The sequence below is a fragment of the Manacus candei genome, unplaced genomic scaffold (assembly GCF_025592945.1).
Source record: "Manacus candei isolate 608988 ecotype Guabito, Panama unplaced genomic scaffold, ASM2559294v1 h1tg000056l, whole genome shotgun sequence".
In the NCBI taxonomy this organism is placed as follows: domain Eukaryota; kingdom Metazoa; phylum Chordata; class Aves; order Passeriformes; family Pipridae; genus Manacus; species Manacus candei.
The window spans coordinates 1,478,147-1,501,896 of record NW_026138104.1 but is presented as its reverse complement, the minus strand read 5'-3'; the positions used below and the strand labels follow the sequence as shown (position 1 = coordinate 1,501,896).

At 35.6% G+C, this 23,750-nt stretch overlaps 1 protein-coding gene across 8 annotated transcripts in view; it reads left to right on the top strand.

Annotated features, from left to right (window-relative positions):
* Positions 1 to 23,750, top strand: part of AKAP9 (A-kinase anchoring protein 9) — a 114,464-nt gene that overhangs the window by 45,843 nt on the left and 44,871 nt on the right. For all 8 annotated transcript variants that reach the window (XM_051802148.1, XM_051802147.1, XM_051802144.1 and 5 more), the window contains 14 exons: positions 415 to 2,862; positions 3,710 to 3,923; positions 4,687 to 4,766; positions 7,453 to 7,591; positions 8,001 to 8,122; positions 10,299 to 10,404; positions 10,840 to 11,038; positions 11,588 to 11,684; positions 12,441 to 12,533; positions 13,858 to 14,226; positions 14,920 to 15,144; positions 16,741 to 16,881; positions 17,437 to 17,537; positions 18,264 to 18,469. In XM_051802148.1, the coding sequence (XP_051658108.1) occupies positions 415 to 2,862; positions 3,710 to 3,923; positions 4,687 to 4,766; positions 7,453 to 7,591; positions 8,001 to 8,122; positions 10,299 to 10,404; positions 10,840 to 11,038; positions 11,588 to 11,684; positions 12,441 to 12,533; positions 13,858 to 14,226; positions 14,920 to 15,144; positions 16,741 to 16,881; positions 17,437 to 17,537; positions 18,264 to 18,469 (4,540 nt within the window). The remainder of the gene's footprint in view (positions 1 to 414; positions 2,863 to 3,709; positions 3,924 to 4,686; positions 4,767 to 7,452; positions 7,592 to 8,000; positions 8,123 to 10,298; positions 10,405 to 10,839; positions 11,039 to 11,587; positions 11,685 to 12,440; positions 12,534 to 13,857; positions 14,227 to 14,919; positions 15,145 to 16,740; positions 16,882 to 17,436; positions 17,538 to 18,263; positions 18,470 to 23,750) is intronic.

The window sequence follows — 23,750 nt, the reverse complement described above, 5'->3', positions numbered from 1 at the left end:
ATGCCTTCATTAAATGACATTATTTTAGAAAAAAAATTTAAATTACTTGTTTGAACAATCTTTTCTGTTTTAAGGAAAGAGGAAATTTTTTTCTTCATGTACTTTTTCTAATTATCCTTCATGAAAAACATTTTAAAAGCACCTAAAAAATTAAATGTCATTAGAAGTGATAAGAGAGGGTGGGGGAGGCAGGGAGGACTGGGGAGGAGAAAGGAAATGATGATGAAGATGAGGTAGGGATTCTCAGTTATTCCAAGGGTACGGAAAACCTCCAAATGAGGTCAAAAAGTAATATATATTTATTTTTTATCAGTTAGCATTCTAAAAAAGGCTAAATAGCCAAGTCTGTAAATGTTCTTACGTGTTCATATAATTAGCTAAAAATAAGAACATGGTTTTTCTCATTTTTTAAAGGAAAAACAGAAAAACGAGGGAGAAGATTTGAGTAAAATACAAGAAAAAGAAGCATTAGTTGAAGAACTGGAAGCAAAACTTGGGGAAGAAGAAAAAAATTCACTTCATCTTATGGAAAAATTATCAGATGTCAGCAAATTACTTGAAGAATCAAAAGAAGAGATTTCACTAAAGAACCAGCAGATAACTAATATGAGACTTGAACTTACCACCTACAAACAGAAAGAAAGACAATGTTCTGATGAAATAAAACAATTAATGGGAACTGTGGAAGAATTGCAGAAACGATGTTATAAAGACAGCCAGTCTGAAGCTGACATTGTGCAACGAATGGAACTAGAAACACAAAGGAGACTGGCACAACTTCAGGCTGAATTAGATGAAATGCACGGCCAGCAGATTGTACAAATGAAGCAAGAATTAATTAAGCAACATGCGGTGGAAATAGAGCAGCGTCTTTTGCAACAAAAAGTAGAATTGGAGAAAACTTCAAGTCTGTCTTTGAATGAGAATGTTAATAAAGATCAAATGCATTTAATGAATATTAAAATTAATGAATTGAATGTGAAATTGCAAGATGCTGATAAGGAAAGGGAAAAAATAAAGCAAGAATTGTCACAACAGATGGAATTAATTTCAGCAGAGAAGTCTCTTCAGCAAACTAGAATTGAAGATCTTCTCCAAGAACTGAATTTTTCAAGAGAGCAGGTTCAAAGAGCCAAGCAAACTATAGTGGATATGGAATGTAGACTAAATGAAGCTGAAAAATACCAGTTTGTGATTGAAGATTTAAAAACTCAACTGGCTTCTGCATCTGAATTTAGGAAGGATTTGGAATTAAAACATGAGGCAGAAGTCACAAATTACAAAATAAAACTGGAAATGCTAGAAAGGGAGAAGGACGCAGTTTTGGACAGAATGGCAGAATCTCAAGAAGCAGAATTAGAGAGACTGAGAACAAAACTTCTGTTTAGTCATGAAGAGGAACTTTCCAGACTTAAAGAAGACTTAAAAAATGAGCACATGGTAAATATGGAAAGCCTTAAACATAACTTGAATATGCACCATAAACAGCAATTAGATGAGGTACAAAATGAAATGAGTCAAAAGATAGAAGCCATGCAATATGAAAAGGACAACTTAATCACAAAGCAAAATCAGTTGATATTAGAGATTACGAACCTGAAAGACTTACAGCAGTCTATTGTAAATTCTAAATCTGAAGAAATGACACTTCAAATACATGAACTGCAGAAGGAGATTGAAGTGCTTAGGCAAGAGGAAAAAGAGAAGGGTACCCTTGAACAAGAAATTCAAGAGCTGCAGCTTAAAACTGAATTGATGCAGGAACAAATGAGGGAGAGAGAGGATAGCCTTCAAAAAAAATGTTCAGAACTAGAAACCCAAAATAGTGTTCTTAAGGGGAAAAATGAAACTCTGGAAGAGAAATTAAAAAGTATGTTGGTAAGCTCTGAAGAAAACATAATTTGTAACAGTAGTGTTAGCTCTGAGACAGAAGTTTTGGACTTGCAAAAAAGAATAGAGAAGCTGATTACTGAAAAAGAGCAACTTAAAAACCAAAACAGTCAACTCCAAGAGGATAGTGAAAGGCAAAAGAGTGCCTTTTCATTTACTGAGAAAAAACTTGAAGCTAATTATAAAGAGCTACAGAAACAATGTGCAACTCTTCTGAAGGCAAAAACGGAATTAGAAGAGAATAAGATGAAGCAGGAAGCTGAATATAAAAGCAAACTCAAAGCTTTGAATGAAAAACTTCACCATTTACAAAGTAATAGACCAGGTTTATTTAAAACTAAAACTTGTGGTTTTGAAGGAAGTAAAGAAATCAAGGTGTCCAGGGCAGACACATTTGAGGCTGGAGAAGTTGTTGAGAAAGATGCAACAGAACTAATGGAAAAGCTTGAGGTGACTCAGCGTGAGAAACTGGAATTGTCCCTAAGACTTTCTGATCTGTCTGAAGAATTAAAGTCAAGGGATAGTGAAATTTGTCATTTAAATGAAAAAATCAAATCCTTAAAAGATGAGAAAGAGCAAATTCTAGCAAAGTGTAAAGAACTAGAAGTCATAAATAGCCGTGCTCAGAAAGGAAATAGTAGTAGTAATGACTCGAAGACAAAATGCTCTAAAGGAAAATCTCTGAAGACTGCTACTACAGCATCTGAAAGTAGAAATAAACCCCCTGGTCCTAGGAGTAAAACTGATGAAGGAATAAATGTAAGGGGAAATCTAGCTTTGGGTAAAGATAGGAGTCATGAGGTAACAAAAAGAAAGGAGGTCCAGCAACTGCTGAAACCAGAACAGCAGTCTCTTGTAGAACATTTACGTGGGATGCCAGACAGGCTGACAGATGAAGCATCATTAACAGCCATTACACAAAGTGAAAATAATAATCTTCAGCAGCAAGTGGATGCCTTAAAATCAGAACAGGTATGTTACATAAGACAGTATAGAAAATAATTTGCCTATGAGAATTTGTAGGAGCTTGCACTTGGAAATTTGCATTGTATTTTTCCTGTTAGCTGCTTTGAAGTACAGGTGTGTGTCGTGTGTGTGTGCATGTCACTGTGACCAGTGATTGAAAGGGGTTACATGAATGAATGCGATTGTAATTCTGGTCAATGTGTATGAGGATGGTATTTTTCACTGAAAGAAACACTTTTTCCCTTAGATTTAATTAACAACAACAAAAAAAAGGTAAGGAGAAGATGAGTAGGGCACTTCATATTTTGATGTAGTGTTTCACTTACATGAGGGGAAAACTTATTCAGGAGGTAAGTTTTTATTCTGTGAATAGCTTTTCAGTTCTCTAAGTGCTCATTCAAACAATGTAAAAAATAATGAAACTTCATCAGTCATCTTGTTCAAATTTTTGAAATATCAAACTTATGAAATACTAATATTACATTATCAAAATTTTTGTGTATATGTGGTTATCACTTCTTAAGAAACGTATCTGGAAGTGAGCAGGAGGAATAATGCATATCGTGTGATTCTAACCAGTCTCTAAGTTTTGCTGGAGCAATTTTGCTTGTATTTTTTGGTATTGTAAATGAACTGCAGGCAATATAAAAAGGATTGTTATTTTGTTAAAACTCAATTTTCCAAATAATGCATGTTTAAATTTACCCTAATGCTACATGTTTAAATTTACCCTAATGCATACCGTATGTGCAGCATTCCATTCAACACATTATTAATTGCAAAAATTTGCAAAGATGGGACTTTCTGTTTTCTTGTTTCTCACTTTTTGTAAAATGTGTCTTTTTATTCAAAGACTGATTTACAGCTACAAATGGAAGCACAGCGGATTTGCCTATCCCTGGTTTATTCAGCTCATGTAGACCAGGTTCGTGAATACTTGAAAGCAGAAAAAGAAAGTGCACTTTGCAGTCTTAAAGAGGAACTTGTTCACAGTCATCTACAAGAGGTAAATGATCTTAAAAAAATGCATCAGCTGGAGCTCCAGACCTTGAAAGTTCAGCAAACAGGTAACTTGACCGAAATTTTGAGTGAAGATCTTCATATGAAAAACAGTGTCTTAAAAAACCCGACAAAACAAACAAGCACAAGAGTTTGTGTGTGTAACTGTCCAATAAATTGTTTTTATAGAACACTTTGAAGTGGTTTTGTATCAAATTGTTTACCCATCGCCTGTAGTCTATTACTCAGGGAACTTTTAAAAAACAGTATATAAAAAAATAGGGAATAAAAAGTATTACAGGTCATCATTTTCTATTTCTATTAGCTCCATTAATTTTAAAGGACTATATAATAGATTGACCTGTAAGGTGAAATAATGAGTAAATACATCAACAAAATATTTTTGGACTTGTTCTGTTCTCTGTTCTTTGAATTCCTGTATTGACTTCCTGCCCATGTTAAGTAAACTTTACTAGAACTTTTTGCCTCAGTGAGCTTTTACGTTATCATGATGGTTTTCTATCTTTGCTTTTACTGTCATCCCATGATTTGCTCTTGGGTAAATTTTTGGCATTAAGTTCTTTGCCCTCTAATACGTTTCTGTAGTTGTATCTTTCTAGAGGCCACTAACACACAAAGCCTCTTGCTACTCTTGAACATGCAGCTCAACCATAATAATTGAATTCCATGTCTTGGAACAAGAAAGAGGGGAACAAAAACTATGCATTTCTAAAAACTGAAAAGGCAGTCTCACTGTGCAGGAAATTAGGCCTTTGAAAAGTTGGTTTCCATCTAGTGTTTAAAAATAATGTGAATAATTTGTATTCATAGATGATGACATGAAATCTACACAAAGACTTATAGAAAAACTCAATGAAGCTGTAACTGAGGAATGTTCCAGGCTTGCTCAGGTAAGAATTAACAAAAAGCCTTTTTTTAAAATGAAAATTTTGGAAACAAAAAATTATGTGTACAGAGAATCCTCATATTTTTCTACATTGTCTTTACAGGTTTTCTTTGCAGCTTTTCTCTTTGCATTGGTCTGAAAATAGAGACTGCTAAACCTGAGCTTCCAAAATAGCAGTGCAAGGGGTTTTTGTTGGTTTTTTTTTTCCCTAAACTTGCTATGTCCTTGTCTAGACAATGCTTTTGTCTTGTACCTAGTCTTAATCTTCTAGCTAACGTTTGTCTCATCTGTACTAGTTTGGAAGTATTTTTTTCCTTTCTCTGTGTCTCTGGCTATTTCTGATTTATAACAGTCTGATGTCACACACATATTGATGCATAGGTCATCAGCTCTTATATCTGCAATAAGGTAGTCATTTCTTTCTTAGCTGCACGTCACGTTAAAAGGAGCAGAAAAGAAGAATTTTCTGCTCAACCCATATTAATTTACTTTTTGTCTTTTTTTTTTTTTGTATTATCAGTGTCTCCCCCCCCGAGATCAAAGCCTTTAATGTCCAAAAGAGTCTGTTAGCATCTCACTTAATGAGACCCTTCGCTTAACAGGTTCGCTGAGACAGGCAGGACATTTGATACCTTTTTATATAAGGACTGCACTTAATAGTGGTAGAAAAACCCCTCAGAAGGTTTCTCCTATGAGTTATTTGCCGCCAGTGAAACTGTCAGCACCTAAAAATGGACTCACTCTAACAGTTCACGAAATAACACATTTATTAATACAAATTTGTGAAAGTTTATGAGGTTTGTTGTTTCTGGAACAGGGTCTAACTGCAAAAACACACTTAAACTATTTAATAGTATAATAAAGCACAAGCACTAAAGCAAAAGCAACTTACAGAGATGTAAAACGACTTACAAAGAATAAGTAAGGCAAAAAACTTAAATACACACTCTAAAGCAAAAGCAACTTACAACGAAGTAATAAGTAAAAATTTTAAAATACTAAGGAGCAAAAGTAAAATTAGTATATATGTCTAAAGTGATCACTCACCCCAAGGTATCCTGAAAAGGTGGAGGGACAAAAAGGTAGCCCATCAGTTACCTCCGCAGAGTTGATGGAACTTCTCCCTGATTTTTGCGTGGAGAAGTTTTAATACCTTTCTTTTCTAGGCAGTTTAATACTAATCTTTTTTAATTCCTTTCTTCTTTAGGCAGTTCGAGTGGCTATAATCAATAAACTAATTTTGGGACGATAGATAGATGAAATAGGCCCAAGGGTCCACTTCCTGAGTTCCCATCAGCCAGGATGTTGAGGGGTAAAGAAAGACCATATCATTCCATATCACTCCTTTCTTCATTTTAATCCTTTTGTCAGCTTCTGGGAATGTGTCTCCAGGTGCTGGGGTTTTCGAGAAACCATCAGGACGTTTTTTTCTCCTTTTGTGTAGCCTTTCTATCACCCTCCACTGCAGCATATCTTTCAAAGACTTAAAACTGTCTCAGAATCTAAGAAAATTGTTGTCTATAGTGTTTTCAGTAACTAAATATTATAGTCAACAATTGAAGCATATTTTTAGTCTCTATTCTAGTACCTATCACCAATAATACTTTTTTGCCATATTTTTTTTTGTGGAGTCTAAGTAATCAATGGCCCTTTCAGGTACTTTTTGACCAGGAATCAAGTTACTTATTAAACTTATTTCTAGATAAATTAAGCTGCTTTCATCATTCATGATAAGCCATGGTTTTCCATTCTAAAATACTTCAAATGGATGAGGTCTGTGGTTTGGGTGTTTTTTTCCTTCTTTGCTGGACTTTTTTCAGCACCTTTTCAGGAAAGTGAATAGCAGAACTTTTTTACTTGAGATCCAACATAGAGATTAAGCAGGACTCCTGATAGCTAACAGAAAGTGGCAGCTGAATGAGAGTTTTCAGCATTAGTTGTTTCACAGCTGTGAAAAAGGCTGCTGATCTGTGTGATTCCATGTTAAGCTTCTGGAGAAATTATGATTTTATTTGTGTAAATTGAATTTGGTGTCTGTTGAGTCTGAAGTCTTAAAAATAAAACACTGTGTGCTCTTAGCAAACTGTTTCTTTTCAAGTGTTATTATCTTCAGAAATCATATGACTGTCTTCTGTTTGCCTGCCCAGTGTGAATATGGCAGCTGTTTTGTTGACCACATAGCACCAACAAACATGAGGCATTCTGTTCATGACTTGGTTTTCTTATGCCATACCCTTTTATCCAATTTGTTCAGCACTTAAAGAGCAAGAGGAACTGTAATCTCTAAAAAGATACAAATTTCTGCTGTAGGGGAATCCTTCTTCCAAGTAAAATTGCAGCTTATGAGAATGCAACATCTACAATGTAAAGTTGCTGTCCATATTAGTAAAGGAGGCCTTTCTTTGTAAGATTTCAATACTTGGCAGTTCCAAATTAAATAATGATTTGAAAATGTGTGCATTTATGTTTTAGCTGAAAAGTCTTTTTATATCTGTTCCTTTTTTTAGAAGCTTTAAAGATTGTCTAGGTTCTTACAATTCAACAGAACATCTAAGCCATCATTTTCACTGCAGTTAATACTCACAAGATACTACTTTCCTCCCACTATTTTTCTTACTTTCTTTGTGAATTGTGATTGATAAATTAATAAAAAATTCTTTGCTTTTTTCTTTGTTTCATTTGTTGTACAGGTTTTGTGTGGCAATCAGAATGAACATTCTTCAGCTGCTGTAGGAGTTGATGATAAGGACCAGGAAATTTGCGGTAAACCTGCTGTTGTGAAAGAAAAACTGAGTGTAGAATTACCAATACACAGAGATCAAGCTCAAGGTAATGACATTGTACTATCATGCTGGTTAAAAGTACTGATTTCAAGTACTTCAATCTGGCAAATTTTCCATTAGTTGTTCACATGCTAATTTGTCTGCTTAAATAGGTGCTTTATAGGTTTCGTTATTATTCTGAAATGCTCTTATTTTTTATTATTAATGTTTTCTTATGCTGTTTTCATTATATTGGAAATTGGTATTAAAAGGTGTTTGTTTGGGGTTTTTCTCCTCCTCCTTTTGTAGAAGAAGCTAGCAGCTGTATAAAAAAATACATATATTACAAAACATAAGGAAGGGCCTTCACCTGTTTCAATAATGTAGTGTTTATCAGACAATTCTTAGGGGAGAACTTGTGAACAAATCATCTGTATTTAAATTTATGGTAAAATGTTTGTTTTCTTTTTTTAAAGTCCCTGGTTCTTTGTGTAATTTAACTGTGCAAGAACATATGGATGCACTTCTACGCAAGATAATGGAAGAATACAGCAGGCTGAAAGCACTTCAAACACAGCTGATGAAGGATTGTAAACAGGTAAACTTCTGTAGCATATGAGTACATGAGCATCTGAATTTTCTCTGCTTCATGAATTACAGAATCACAGAATATACTGAGTTGGAACGGACCCACAAGTGTCATCGAGTCCAACTCCTGGCCCTGCACCCATTCCCCAGAGTCACACCATGTGCCCAAGCGTACCATCCAAACGCTTCTTGAACTCTGTCAGGCTTGGTGCTGTGACCCCTTCCCTGGGGAGCCTGTTCCAGTGCCCAACCACCCTCTGGGTGAAGAACCTCTTTCTAGTATCCAACGTAAATCTCCCCTGACACAATTCCAGGCCATTCCCTTTGATCCTGTCGTTGGTCACCACAGAGAAGAGATCAGTACCTGCCCTTCTTCTTCCCCTTACAAGGAAGTTGTAACTGCAATGAGGTCTCCCCTCAGTCTCCTCTTCTCCAGGCTGAACAGACAAAGTGCCCTCAGCCACTTCTCATACGTCTTCCCCTCAAGGCCCTTCACCATCTTTGTTGCCCTCCTTTGGACGCTCTTTAATAGCTTAACATCTTTCTTATATTGCAGTGACCAAAACTGCACACAATATTCAAGGTGAGGCTGCACCAATGCAGAATAGAGTGGGACAATCACCTCCCTCAACCCTCTGGATGAGTGAGGAGTGTGTTTGAAATTGTCTTTATGTATCCTGATTGAGTGGCAGAGCAAGGCAATGATTTGATAAAATGGAGAAAGCTGCTGCCCATGTCACAGAATTGTGGAATGGTTGAGGTTAGGAGGCACCTCTGGAGTTCACCTAATCCAAACCATTGCCCAAAACAGTGTCAGCTAGAGCAGGTTGTCAAGGACTGTGTCCAGCCAAATTTCGAGACTCCACAAGCCCTGTGGGCAATTGTGTCTTCTTCAGGTCTTTCAAACTCTCCTTGTAAGACAAATGCTCTGGGCCTCCCATCTCCTTTATAATTCACTGCTGAACTCATGGCAGTATGTCCATTTCTCTCTCGTACTGGGAGTGCAACTCTGGACCCAGCACTCCAGGTGTTTTATGTCTCACCACTGCTGAGTGGAGAAGAAGGATCACCTTCCTCAACCTGGTGGCAAACACTCTTCCTAATGCAGCCCAAGAGGCTTCTGTTGTAATGGCACATTAATGGTTCCTGTTTGACTTGGTGCACACCAAGGCCCCCAGGACCTTTTCTGCAAAGCTGCATTTCTGCCCAGTCAATTCTCTGCACGTACTGGTGCACAGGGCTGTTCCACTCTAGGTTGAAGGACTTGGCATTTGCCTTTGTTGAACTTCATGATCTCCTCTCAGCCCGTGTCTCTAGTCTGTTCAGGTCTCTTGAAAGAGCAGAAAAACCATCTGGTTTGTCAACCACTACTCCCACTTTTGTACGGTCGGCAAACCTGCTGAGTGTGTACTCTTGTTCCATCACCCAGGACTTTAATGAAAAGGTTAAATAGTATTATGGTAATAGTAATAGTTCTGATATCACCTGATATCTTGTGCTCAGAAACCTCCCTCAATCACTGTAACCTTTGAAAGATAATGGAGAATGGCCTCACGATAACATGGACCAGCTACCTCAACACTCCTTGGTGTATCCCATTAGGCACCACCAAATTGTTCCATGTCCAGTTTGTTCCCTCATCTGATCCTCTTCTGCCAAGATTGTCTTCCTTGCTTCAAAATTTTACAGACATCTCAGAGGCCTAGGATCCCTAAAGACAAATATTATCAGTAAAATTTGAGTTAGGTACTTCCATGCATTAAATACAGTACACTAGCCAATTATATCTAGACATGGTTGCAGGTCACGTGTATTCATGGATATATATGTTCAAAAAAAAATTGTATGTGGAAACTGCATCTTTGGCCTGAGAGGAGGATATTAGTGTCTTCCTCTCCTTGGAGAGGAAATATAGTGCTTCTGGAGTCAGAGGAATTATAACTTAACAGTTTATATCCGAAGAGAAGAGTTTGAGATTTACAGTGAACATTCTGCACGGGCTAGTTAAATAAATATAAATGTATACTGGGTCACTCAGACAATGAAATAAAACACATTGTTTTACTGGTTACACTCTCTTGTGCATTGGCCACCAACCTTTCTTACATGTTTATAATTGCAGTTAAAATTTTTGCGTTATTGCTAGACAAATTGTTCTTAATTGCATTAACTTGATTATTTTTTAGGTCAAAGAACCATGGCTATCCTCTTCAGAAGGAAGGAAAGAAGAGGAACCTATCCATCTGGAAACAAGAAAGGAAAGTCTGAAGATTCCTTCACAGAGTCTAATGGGTAAAAAGATACATATGCTGTTTTTAATATATATATATTCAGAGAGAGAGAAAAGACAATGACTTTGAATTTTAACTGATTCATGGCTTACTACAGCTTGAAGCACATAAGAGTTTTTTTCAGATTTTGTAGTACAATAGTCTGATTTTCTTCAATCTCTAAAATATTTCAGAATTGTATTCTGTGAAACAGTTTTGGTTTAATCTTTTTCAGTGTTCCATAATTAAAGTTCTGTTACCCATATCAAATATAATTTTGCAAAATGGAAGATAAGGTTATCATTCTTTGTTATGGAAAAGTAATTGATAGGGTGTCAGAAACTGGTTTTTAGTTACATTAATTATGCAGTCCATCACTGCTAAATACTTGTGAGGAAGTTAATTCAATGTCATTTCTTTCCTCCTCACCCCCCCCCATCAAATAACCTACATGTAGATCCTACAATTCAAGAATACTGTTCGAAGGAGATAGGGAACCTTAAAAAACAACTTGAGGAACAGCATGCTCAAGAACTGGAACACCTCCGGTCCTATTTCCAACAGCAGCTGAAAGAAAGCGAAGAGAGGTACACTACAGAGATTGCCCATATGCAGGATAAGCTTGAGAGTGCTGAGGTGTCCTCTGACCACACAAGGTATTCATCAGGTTTTGAATGCAGACATCTTTGCACTGTATACCAAACATGTTTTAAATAATCATTCCTGTAAAGCTGTGTGTTTTATTTCAAAATTTGAGAAATTCTCTATAAACACATTGCTCTTCTGTGGTTTTGTTCCTTTGGAGTTGTTAAGAGTCTTGCAAAGAAATGACATAAACATTGCAAATTAAGTAGTGCAGCATTTATAGTTAATAGAGGAAGATTTAATAATTGGAATAATGTATAAATGTAATTTCATATATATGAGCTTTATAGCAGTAATTTCAAAACTTCAACTCAACAGACCACATTTAACCCTCGAAACTCCAGGCACTATACGTTACTTCTAAAGACATTTTGTGTAGACATAGTTACCTGAAATTAGTGATTTTCTAGAATGATTTGTAGCACTAAACTTTGTGGTGAAGCTTTTATCCACTTAACACATTCTGGTTTTCACCAAGTCATGGACCATGAAATACTGATTTTTTTAATTATTATTATTTTAATAATTATTTCCCCTCTCTGCTTTTTCTACCTTTTTAGTGTAGCTACAGATTCAGAAAGAAAGTTAAAAGAAGTCTTCAGGAAAATAAAGTGCACGGAAAATCTTCATCAGAAAAGAACAGATAAAGCACTGGAGGTATCGTATAACTCATTTGACAGCTAATGAACATATGGTTGATAAAATTTAGCTGCTTTGGGTTCTAGGATGAAATTGAAATATGGACTGGGAATTATGAGCAATAAAACTTGCTTTATTGGTCCTGGGTTTAATTTTATTTATTTATTTATTGTAATTTATTTTATCTCTGAAACAAGACATTTAGGTGGGGCTGCTTCTTACCAAAGTGGAAGAGAGTTAGTGTTCAAATTGTGGGATTTCTTCAGGACTCTTTAAAATATTGTGACTTTTCTTTAAACACTAGTTATGAAAGAAGAGCAATTTAAGTGAAGTCCTGGTACTTTTGAAGTATAGCTGCACAGTTTAGGAGAAATTTTGAAAAAGTAATCCCAAAGAATTTAAGAGACCAAATGCAAATGGGAAATAACCCATGCATTCCTCCCCTAGTAGTGCTGGAAACCTGGCTCAAAAATTCTGCATTTTGCAAAATAGTGATGCTGTTTTGTACTGTGATCTGTGCTTGCTGGCCTGGTTTCACTGCATTGGCAATTCAAATAGTGCTGGAAGAAGAGTTGTTGCAAACTCAACTTTTAAAATTCATTTTGAAGTAAAAACAAGGCAAAGTCTTTTACCCAGTTCTTCTATGTTGTAGTACAAAATTATATGATTTGTATGAAAGCCCAGTTGAGGAAAAAATGTCTTGTCAGATTGAAGCTTGAAATGGTGAAATAGAATCACAAATACATGATCTAAGATTTCATGTTTTTCTTACAGCTTGGTAGGGAGATTGAAATGCGAAATGATCTGGATGTTGTTCAGTTACTAGAAAAGCAGTACCAAGAAAGATTAGAAGAAGAAGTAGCAAAGGTATTATTTTTAAGTTATTATTTTAAAATCTGTTTTAAAAATACTGTCATTTTTCAATTGCCATTTCTGACAATTAAAACAGTTGCAATAGTGTATGCTGATGCTCATCAGTTCAAAAGATTTTGCACTTGACTGTTCCATACTATTTTCTGGTCATATATTGTTGTGTATTTCAATATATTGTGTAAAATGCATTGTTTTTCTTTGGATCCAGTGACTTTCTCTAAAACACAAAAAGTAAAATTAAGATTTTATAGGTAGAGTATATGAATTTGTTTGTAGATTTACTTACTTTTTGACTTGCAGAAAAGTTTCCACTTTTCAGAGTGAAAAATTATTTCTACTTTTGTTATTCATGGTCTAAATAAAAATTAAAATGAACATAAATTAAAGACTGGGGGGGGGGGAGGGAAAACTTAGTAAAAAGGTTTGTAATCAGAGCTAAGAAGAATGTTATAGCCAGCACTGGGTGATGACATTAATTTAAGGAATCCACATTTTTGGAGTAAAAGTTCCATTTCTCTTATCTGCTGCCAAGGAAACCCTTCTTTATGGGGAAACAAAGTGCATGATTGGCTGCTGGGTTTTGTTAGGAACTGTTTAAGTTCAAGAGACAAACTCACAAACAAGGAAGAGTTAGGTGTTTTCAAGTGTAACACTTCTGTATTTATTATACTATTTTTTTCCACACTTTTTGTAGCTTATGCTATAAACAACTGTATTCTAAATCTAGAAAAGAATTGCTCACATGGTTGGAAAAGGAGTTTATTTGTATTAGAAGGAGATACTTGGCAATACAGAAGTTACCAGCCTGTTGTAACTGCAACTGCAGCCAGTTAATGCCAGCAGTTTCTTTCTGGTCAAGTAAAATTCCTGTGCTGAGTATCAAGCACATGGCACTGCTTTCTTTCTACAGCCAAAAATTCCATGTCAGTCAAACTTTTACAAAGGATCCTTGGTTAGAGAAAGCGTAGCACAGCTGCTCTTATGTCAGTATGCGAAGACTTTTTAAAATGACCTAATAGGGTCTTCTTTAGAAGAACTTGATAATTCTGTGCTAAATAATCTATTGTAACTGAAAATAGCATCATAGTTTATTAAACTACCTTAAATACATCATGTCTGTATTTTAAGATGTGACCGTTTATGAGATTGACAAGATGTCTCTGTTCTTTTACCTTTCTGTTTTCCTCTTTAAAAAAATACAATTATAGTTCACAACTTTTAGTACTTATATTTGTATTATTGGTGGTCATGAATGAGATTTCTTCAGCAACAGGAGATGTGAAACATAAACTAATATAGACTTCCCTGATTTATTCAGGTAATTGTGTCAATGAGTGTAGCATTTGCCAAACAGACCGAATTGTCAGGAATCGCTAGGCAGAAGGAAGAAACACCAACACAGATTGTACATCAAGAGGGAATACACTTTGAAATTAAAAAGCAACATGGTGAAGAAGAAGTTGACAGCCCTCTTAGAAGAGCAACGGAAAAAGGCAGTAAACATGAAGAAGAATTGAAATCACTTTGCAAGGAACTCAGTGAAGAGTCTGGAGAGATCAACTCACTTGGAGAACAGCTTCACTCTAATAGCAGCCCTGATAGCATGCTAGGACAGACCACACATAAATCAGTGACTTCTGAAGAACTTTTTTCCCATGTCAAAAGTCTTGCAGCAGAAGAAACAACGGTAAGTGTAAAAAAAAATAAAAATATTGACAGTGCATAACACTATGTCTGGATAATCTTTCCAATGGGTATACAGTCCATTTCAGTGAGAAAATGGCTAACAAATAGATTAGGATGAAAATTCCATTTAAATATTTCTCTTTCCCTTTCAAAGGGTTGACAGCTTCAGCTCTAAATTATCTACCCTTCTTTTCTGTGTGCTATGCCTAATGAAAGGAACATGACACTGGTTACATGAAAATGGGTGATTCCATTCATGGATAAAACTGCATTGCAGACAATAAGTGGTTTAAAGACTTTTTGTAAGCTAGGTTAAATTCTAGTGTTTTGTACATTAAACATATTAAAAATAGTCCCTAACCAGTTTGAGTCCATTGTGACAAAGGATATCAGCTGAACACAAAAATTATAAAAGTAATATATAGAGCATATATTTAGCATTTCACAAACATGGAGTGGAGGTTAGCTGGAATAAATAAAGTAAAAAGCAGTCATAAAAAGCTTAAGTTATTGGGAAAAACTTGTCTTTTAAATGGAGAATAATTCTAAGCCTGAACCTTCCAAGAAGCAGGCAACACAGTAACGCTTCCACGATAATTACTTTTATTTGCGAAAGTATTTTCTAAAATTTATTTGAATATTTAGTAGAAATGGTTGTTGAACATAAAATGCTAAAATAGCTCCAATGTTTCAGCACTACGTTGAGATGACAGCATCAGACACAGAAACATCCAGCCAGCTGTTGTTATATGAGGAGCGTTTGGAAGACATGCGACAGGAGCTGGTGCGGCAATATCAGGAACATCAACAGGCAACAGAATTATTGAGACAGGGGCACATGCAGCAAATGGAACGTCAGAAAGAAAATCAAGATCAACTCTTAGCAGAGCTTGAGAATCTTAAAGTGCAATTAGCTGAGGTAATGTGCAGTTTGACTCAGTGAGTTAACGTGTGTTAACAAAGGGACATCACCAGGCAGATTTATATTTATTTGTACTTTTAAATCTGTAGGGAGAGAGATATTGAGAGAAATGCACATATTTACTATGTGCATGCATACACACCTGTGTGCACACACGTATCTGTTTGCATGTGTGTGTATATGGACACAGATATGCATGTAGAAGACCAGTTTCTTTAATCAAAGCTCTGTCAGAGATGGATCAATTCGGACTTCTGTAAACCTGGAGAAAAACTGCAGTGCTGCATAGTGGCCAGAAGAGAGAGTGAGTGAGGGTGGTACCTTGTCAATCATGGCCAGATACATGGCCCTGTGCAGGATGCAGGCCTAGCAACCATTTTCATCAGTGAAGCCACCAGCCATAGCTAGAAATACTATAAAATTCTTCATTTTTCCTCATTCCCACTTGTACAGTACCAATGGCTTCCCGCAACAATGTGTTTTGACTTTTTTTTCCCCCGAGTTCTGGGAGATAAGTCCTTACCACCTCTAGAATGAAACAAAATCTGTGGGGATTGGGAGGAAACATCAATGTTTCTTTTCCTTTTTAAGCTTAACTTGCCATCTCTCAGTGTCTATTCAAAGCCTGCAGTAAGTATGGTCATGAAACTCGTTAGTTTATCTTAATTATGAAGTCTTCAAAAATAATGTCATTTATATACATATCTTTCAAACATGTATATAAATACTTCCCTTGACAGACAAAGTTAACAGAATTCAGAAGAATTCATCTTACTCTGATTTAATTTCAACGATGTAACATTACCATAATGCACATAAAGATAGTAATCAGTGAATTCTAAAATTCTTTGCTCTCACTGTGGAGTGGAGTTTCAGACCTTCTCCAAACCTGGTTCTGCTCTGCTTAAGTTTGGGCTCAAGGAGCTGGGGAATCTAGAAAGGCAGTCACTTTTATCTTCGGAATCCTTTTCAGCAATGGCAGGTTGTCTGTTTCTCCTAGCTGCTTTGTAGGTATCATAAAATCATTTATCCTGATAATCTTTCCTTTCAATATATATATACTTCCTCCTTTTACCTTTTTTCCAATTTGTTACTGCAACTTTGTCAGGGGCCGCAAATTCCTGAAACTGATAAAAATCATTAAGTAGAACTTAGCTGCTGGCTTTTTTCCAGCTTTTAATGCCAAGGATGTATGTTCCTAAGAACTGCATATGAATGTATGCATCGTGTTTAAGCCATGAACACTTCTAGCTCTTCTGAAAGAGAGTACATGTAGGCTTTTTATAAAAATAAGTTATCATCTTTTTTCTTCTGCAAAACGTATCATAGCATGTAATATCCAGAAATTCCCACCAGTTTGCATTATGACCTTTGTGTTTCCTGAAAAGCATAAAAATGGTACAAAAATCTTGAAGAAGGTTTAAGTACTTATTAGCTGTATTCCATTCTAGAAAGCTTTCAGTGTTTTTGTAATGATTTAAAGAGATGAGCTGAAATTTCATTGTGCAAAATATGTAAAAAATTAAAAGTGACAGGACTCACTACTCAGAAGCTTAAAAAATTGCATGTGCCTCTGTAACTCCTCTTTCTTAGCGTGTCTCAATGGAGAATGACAACCTGGTTGCAGAGAGAGAGAGAATGCTTTTAGAAGAACTGGAATCATTAAAACAACGTTCTGTACCCGGAAAAGAGAGGCTGTTTTGTGAGCTACAAAACAGCAGCACACAGACAGAGGTAAATATGGACTTTGACTTTCTTGGCAGCTATGGCATGTAAAACCAGTAAGATTCCTTTTTGCTGCTACTCTTTTCATGTAATATATTTTTCTAGAAGGTATTGGGTATTGCTGGAACAGAGCAGGTTTTAAGATCCAAGAGGTGATACTGATAGGCATAGCTTTTTTTACTTCAGGTAAGCAGAAGCTAGTTGAACAGCTTAAAGGTGGGGATTATTACTACAACTATTTGCTCGGGTAAACTCACATTTTCATATTGCTATAGCAACACCAACAGAAAATACAACAACTATTTTATCAGTGTAACAAAGTTCTTTCTAATTGACCCTGCCTTGGATTTCCTGGTTTCTTTTTGTTAATGTTTTAGTTAATTTTTCTCCATTGGAAGAGTACTTTTTGATTTCTTGAATAAGCAGAAGCTTATTAAAAAAAACCCACAATTAATTTAGGTTTTAAATTTCATATTCTACTGCATATAAGAAGAATATGTTGATTCTGACATGACAGGATTTCTGTCCTTTTTGTCTTCTCTCCCTCTGTCAAAACTTACCCAGAATGAAAATGAAAACCAAAACGTGAGAGAGCAGATCTTTGAGCCTGAAGACGGGGGAAGAAAGCCTGATGAAACACCTTCAGCTCTTCTTTCTAAAGAAAGGTGCTTAGAACTGATAGAAAAACATTATATTTGTTCAATTTTGATAATCGTGTTCTTGCTGTTAAGTTAAAATTTATAAGCTTTATTCTGACTGATGATAATAGGCATCTTTTGTTCTAGATAATCATATTTCTAAGTTTACATACTTTAGGTTAAACAGTGTCTTATTTTTTATAAAGTGTAATGATGTAATGGCATAGAGGACAAGACAAATCTTAACCTCTTTTACTATGTATTTCGTATTACACTCACGTAAAATCATAAACATTATTTATACACATGTATTTGTATACACATTTTATGTACATATGTGAAATAAGATTATATTAATATGATTGTTGTATTTCATAATTCCATTCAACTATTCTGTAACTCTTTTGATCTGTGTAGAGGAACAATCTTCCTATTTGCCACTTTGAGAAAAGATTAAGTTTATAATGAATATGAGGCAAATTTAGACCTCTGCTTATGAAGAATAACTAGATAAAACACTGAGATAAAAGTAGAAATATAGATAAATATTTTTTGCATATTTTGTATAAAGAACTGACTTTTAACGCAAATGTGTATTTAATATTTACATGATGAGAGGTTTAGTCTTAAAAAAGAAATCTCAATTTTACAGTTTCAACTGCAAGTCTTTTCTGGTTGCAAGGGTGTATAAGGGAAAAAACTCACTTTGAAAGCAGAGAAAAATCAAAGGACTGATTAGTTTCTGTCCTGCAGGCACGTTTTTCAAAAGGCTAATGAAAAACTCATGAAGATTCTTTTAGAAGTTGTGAAGACAACTGTGGCAATGGAGGAGACAATTGGTCAACATGTTCTTGGGCTACTGGATCGGTCTGGGAAAGTCCAGCCATCTAAACCAGCTGGATGGGATGCAGAGACAGAGGAGTCAATAAAACCCTGTATCCGTGTGGGATATGAAAAAGGTACTGGTTGTAGAGTTTTATATTTCATGAGAAATATCATTTGCATACTTTTATTATAAATTTAAATAACCTTAGTTTTGAAAGTTTTAATCAAACTTTTTTAAAAAAACAAACCCCTATTTACCATTTGAATGCGTTTGATATCCCTACTTAAGAGACATTTCAGGAGTTGCCTTGGTCATGCCCCAAGCCAAGGACTCATGTCTAGAGTCCTGTTGCAAAGCCTGCAATAGAATTAGAAAGTGATTGAGAAATACAAAAATAAATATGTTCCTGTTGAAGGAAACAAAGAGAAAGACAATGAAACATAGTTCCATGACATCTTCCACCAACTTCCACCTGCCTTCCTCTGGATATGTGGGTAATGGGAACTAATGTCAAAGGCTGTTTCTCTGCTGGTGCACTTGATGTATGTAGGTATGTTGCTGGTCACTGAGGCCAACTGGCATGGGAGAAACCTATATACATGTGCTTGTGTACTTCCTTAGCCTCCTACAGAGGTGGTTGCATGCAAATAGCCTTTCAGAAACTGTTCCAAAAGCTCGCTAACTGCCAAGACTTGCCCATCAGCTGTTTTCAGGCATGCTAGTTGACACAAACCTTAAAGGAGCATTTTGGTGTTGTAGTTAGTTGTTATCAGTGTTTAAGAACTCTCCTAGGGTCTGTTTATTTTCTTGTGATTGCACTAGAATAGTGTCTGTCCATTTCTCTTTTGTGCTGGAGTAGGTACTTGATCATATTGCAATTTAGGTACCATTCAGGTTGTTCACATTCATCCTGGATCATGTGGGCAGGGAATGTGCAACAGATTGATTCAGTCTGAAACATATTATACATCTGGATTTGGCTGGAATTTTAACTACCATGAATGAGAAAAAGAACTGGAAGTCAAATATTACATTTCATTATTATGAAAGTGTCTACTACAGGGTAATAAGGCAGCTGGTAAGTGAAGGTGAACTTTACCTCTTTCATTCAAAATGCATATTATTGATTCCCTGTGGCTTTAAATATAGGTCACATTAAGCCTTGGGACAAGTTAAGAAAGGTTATATGAATTTGTAGCACAATGACATCTCTTTCAGTTGATTACTCAAAAGGTTATCTGCAGTGAAATGCGAAAAGTTGTAGTCTAAAAATTCTTGAATTTTTCAAGTTAGCAGCACTTTTATGCTTGTACTGCTGTTTCACTAAAAGAAAAAAAAAATCAAAAACCAAATCCTGTAACTTTTGTTTTCTGCACATTTCACTGTATTTAGTTGTGAGGAAAATTATCTGTTGAAAATTCAGGCTTTTGAGGCTTTGCCTTTTTCCCCGAATAGTAGATTGGATAACTAAGCTTCTGGCCTTATTTTTTGATACTTATCCTTGAGAACATTTGCTACTAACCGTACTTGAAGGAATCACTTTTTTAAAAATGAAGTATTCTTGCACTTTACTTTGTGGTAGGAAATGCATAGAGTTTGCTTATGTTAAAGTAGTTAGAACTATGTTCAGCCACTAGCAACTATTTTCCACACAGTCTCCTAGCCAAATGGTAGAAGGAATAATGACCAGGCTCAAAGTCTAACATCACCTCCTTTTGTTTTTTGAGGTAGTCTTAAATTTTATGTAAACCTTATTTTAATAAGTTTTTTATATTAAAAGCAGCAATTTAGAAATATTGTATTCCCTTTGTATAATCTGAGGTGATGTGATTTTAACAAAATACATTACCCAAAGAGATAAAAACTCATTCTGGTTATGAAGGCAGTGATCACAGGCTGTCACAGTTACATGTATCGTGTATTACCTAGTGCATTCACACTTACATAGTGCTTGTTTAAAGAATATGTACTGTTGCTTTTCTCCCTCATTCTCACTTGCTGAGCATATTGCTCCCATTTCTCAGGTAATGTATATATAACTGTATGTACAAAGTACTAATATGGGATTGTTGCCCTTCACTACTCTCATAAGTGCCTGCTGTGCACATTTGGAGTTATTAGCAGTGCACAATACATGCATTTGCTTTTTGCCTGCTCCTGCACAGCAATGTATGTACTTATATGTGTCACTAATTATTGTCATTACCAGTTCTTAATATGGATTACTTGCATTACATGTATGTAGAAAAACACAGGTAGAAAGTACTTTTATTTGGTGTATTGGTTTATTTCTGCCTTTCATAATACTACTGTTTAAAGATACAGTGGGCCTTGTAATTGAAATGAATTGTTAATTTCTTGTTAAGTCTTCTAATGAAAGATTACTCTCTCTAAGTAGAAGAGAACTCTATTCCATTCTGCTAGTGATGCAGGTTGACTGTTTTAAGTCTTGTGTTTGCTATTAGTGCATTTTGAAGAGGTATGTAAAATTTCAGTATTCTGTAACAAAGCAATATGTCTGTTATTGTAATGCACCTCCTTGATATAGAGCGGCATTCAAGCTGTCCACATACCAGTTGTTTATTCCAGGATCCTTTTTGCATGTTTCCTTACATTCATAAATGTAAAAATCCAAGCTTACAGTAGCTATAAAGGGTGAATGTATAGTTTGTAATATATCTTTGGGATTGTATTCACAGTTCTCCTTTTATTCTCTCGAAATTATATGGCAGCGTCCTTGCTGCCTCTGGGGTCAGCCAGCCATAATAGTAGTTTTACTATTTCAACAGCTAAAGTATCTGATTCTTCTTCAGAGGGAATTAGATGACAAATTCTGTTATGTTTTCAGCAGTGTGACTGATGTTACTCAGTCACACTGATATTCCTATAGTGACACTAAATGGACTGAGGGGACATAACCTTTTAACATTTTTCCCCTATTGTTTTGTGGAAGTAAGAAATAGGTACACGCTACTTTTTTTTAACCTGTGCATGTTATTGCATTTTCTAATACCTAGCCAAACAGATCTTCCTCTTTAATTAGTTAGGAAATCTGTAGGAATAAATTCATACTGATAAAAATCTTAAATAGTAAAATAATGTGTTAATTAGAGTGAACTCTCTCTGATCTTCTGAACATAATCCATGTTTACTGACAAGCAGAACTTAGCTTACTGTTTTTGCTGAGTTTCAGCATTTTTTAAAGCTTTAAATCATTAAGGTCACGTACTTATAACCATACCTGATTTATAGAGCATTTAGAGATTTATCTGGGACCTTGCCTAGGTTATCGGCAAGCACGGGATTTTATTTCTAGCAGAGTGAGTAAGGTTCAAATTTCAGTCATAAAACATATCATTTGAAGTGAACAGCATTTGTGCAAAGTGATCTGGTGAGTTAATTACTTCTGCAGATTTGAGCCAGGAATCACCGTGCCAGAGCCAGCACTTCTCCCCCCTCTGTTGCACCTTGGGTAGAGGGACTGCAGTAATGTAGAAGCCTGTGCATTTATGGCATTTCTGGAGCATTAAACCCTCTTACTTACTTTCTGAGTTCCTTGTTTCTGAGCAGCATACCAGGAACAAGGTAGTAAATGGCTTATACACTGAATTGCCACAAAACTGACTTTTTGTTTTCAGCTTGTAATTCCTAAACTTAATTCCTCAGAGGAATCCCAGAAGTAAACTGAGATATTGGCTCTACATGATGCAGTATGTGTATTGCTTCGTAATGTCAGTTGACAGCTCATAAACAACTTCTGTATTTGAAAGTTTTGAGTAAGCACTGTATAATTAAGTACTTTTCTTAAGATTTAGTCAGCCATGACATCTGACGTGCTGAACTGCAAACTCCATGGCAAAGGAAACAATATGAACCTTTGTTTCTTTGTTTTTAGTGTCTTTTGGGTTTTTTTTCTGTTACAAGGAGAGAGTTTACACAAAGAGATGACAGTTTTACTTTGAGGACAGAGAATTTGATTTCAGTTCTGTTGGGGTGGGAGATTGAACAGCATTGTAAGGATGAACAAAATGGGGATTAGGTATTCAGCTGCGAGGGGTGGTTAATGAGACGGGACAACATTTCTATTTCTTGCTTCCACCACTGTAAATCTTCTGGAAAGATGCTGTACTAAGATGCTGTGTACTGAGACCATTTTGAGGGGAAAAAGATACATAGACTTTCACTTTGCAGTTAGGAAGACATTTAATGTGAATTCATGTTCTTAAGTGCCACTTGGTAGAAGTTGTAATATGGGTGTCAACATTTATCATTTGCCATTGATTTTTCTTTCTGAGTTTCCAATCCCACAGTATAAACAGAATTATTATAAGGTTTTTGTGCATTTGATACTTTTTTGTTTTCCTTTGTTGTCTTTGAGACTAGTAAACTTTCCATGTGCCAAATTATACTTTTGGTGACAGCTTTGCTTTCCTCATTTTTTATAGTTAGCTTTCAGGTAAATTATGATGTTGCGTTCTGAGAGATTTCGTATAAAAAAATTATATTTTAACATTGATTTATTTGTATTTATCCAGAAGAAAAGGAAGTGAATTACGAAAGAACTGTCGTAAGCAAAACAAGAGTTTAGAGTCTTGTTTTGAGTTCTTGGAGGCCACTTGCTACTGTTCTGGTCACTAGCAAGAAGAAATAATAATATTGCTTATATAAGATAATTAATAAGTTATTATCAATGTAAAAGACATATTCCAGACCTGGCTTTTAAAAGATTGCATTCTGAGCAGGCATCAGTGTTTTTAAGTTTTTCTCTAAAGATTTCCAGGCAGCCAGAAGTTCAGATGATTTTGCAACCAACCACATATTTCCGCAGTCTTTTTGTATAACGTTTATTTTTGTATTTGACAACAGTCATCATTGCACAATTCAGATGTACCTCTCAAGCAAATAATTTACTGAAACAGAAGGGTTACAGGGTGTGAATTATGGGTTAAACCTGAGAAGGGAAACAGGAACATTATGTAGATAATTAGTACTCCATCAAGAAAGAATTAGATTGTGCAGTAACTAATATGTTATTGTCTTATCTTGTTTATAGCTGTGCCACTGTACTGTGGGCTTTTATTTTGTGAGATCTCTGAAGCTGAGCAGGGTCTTACCTGGTCAGTTGTCTAGATGGGTGGCCTCCAAAGAGCATCAGTTGTTGCAGTAAGTTTCTTGGTGGCTCAGTAGGGAGTATGTTTTCCTTCAGCTCAGTCTTTAACCAATACTTTGGCACAGCATTTGAAAATACTCATGCTGCTGGATGTCCATCTTAATGAAGGTCCTTTCTACTCTGAGGATATTAAAGCTTCTGCATCACTATTGATACTATGAGACACCCAAAGCCAGCCCAAATTTGGGTGGTGAGAAATCAAAATGCTATAGAATAACAAATGTGAAATTGTTACTTTTTCAGC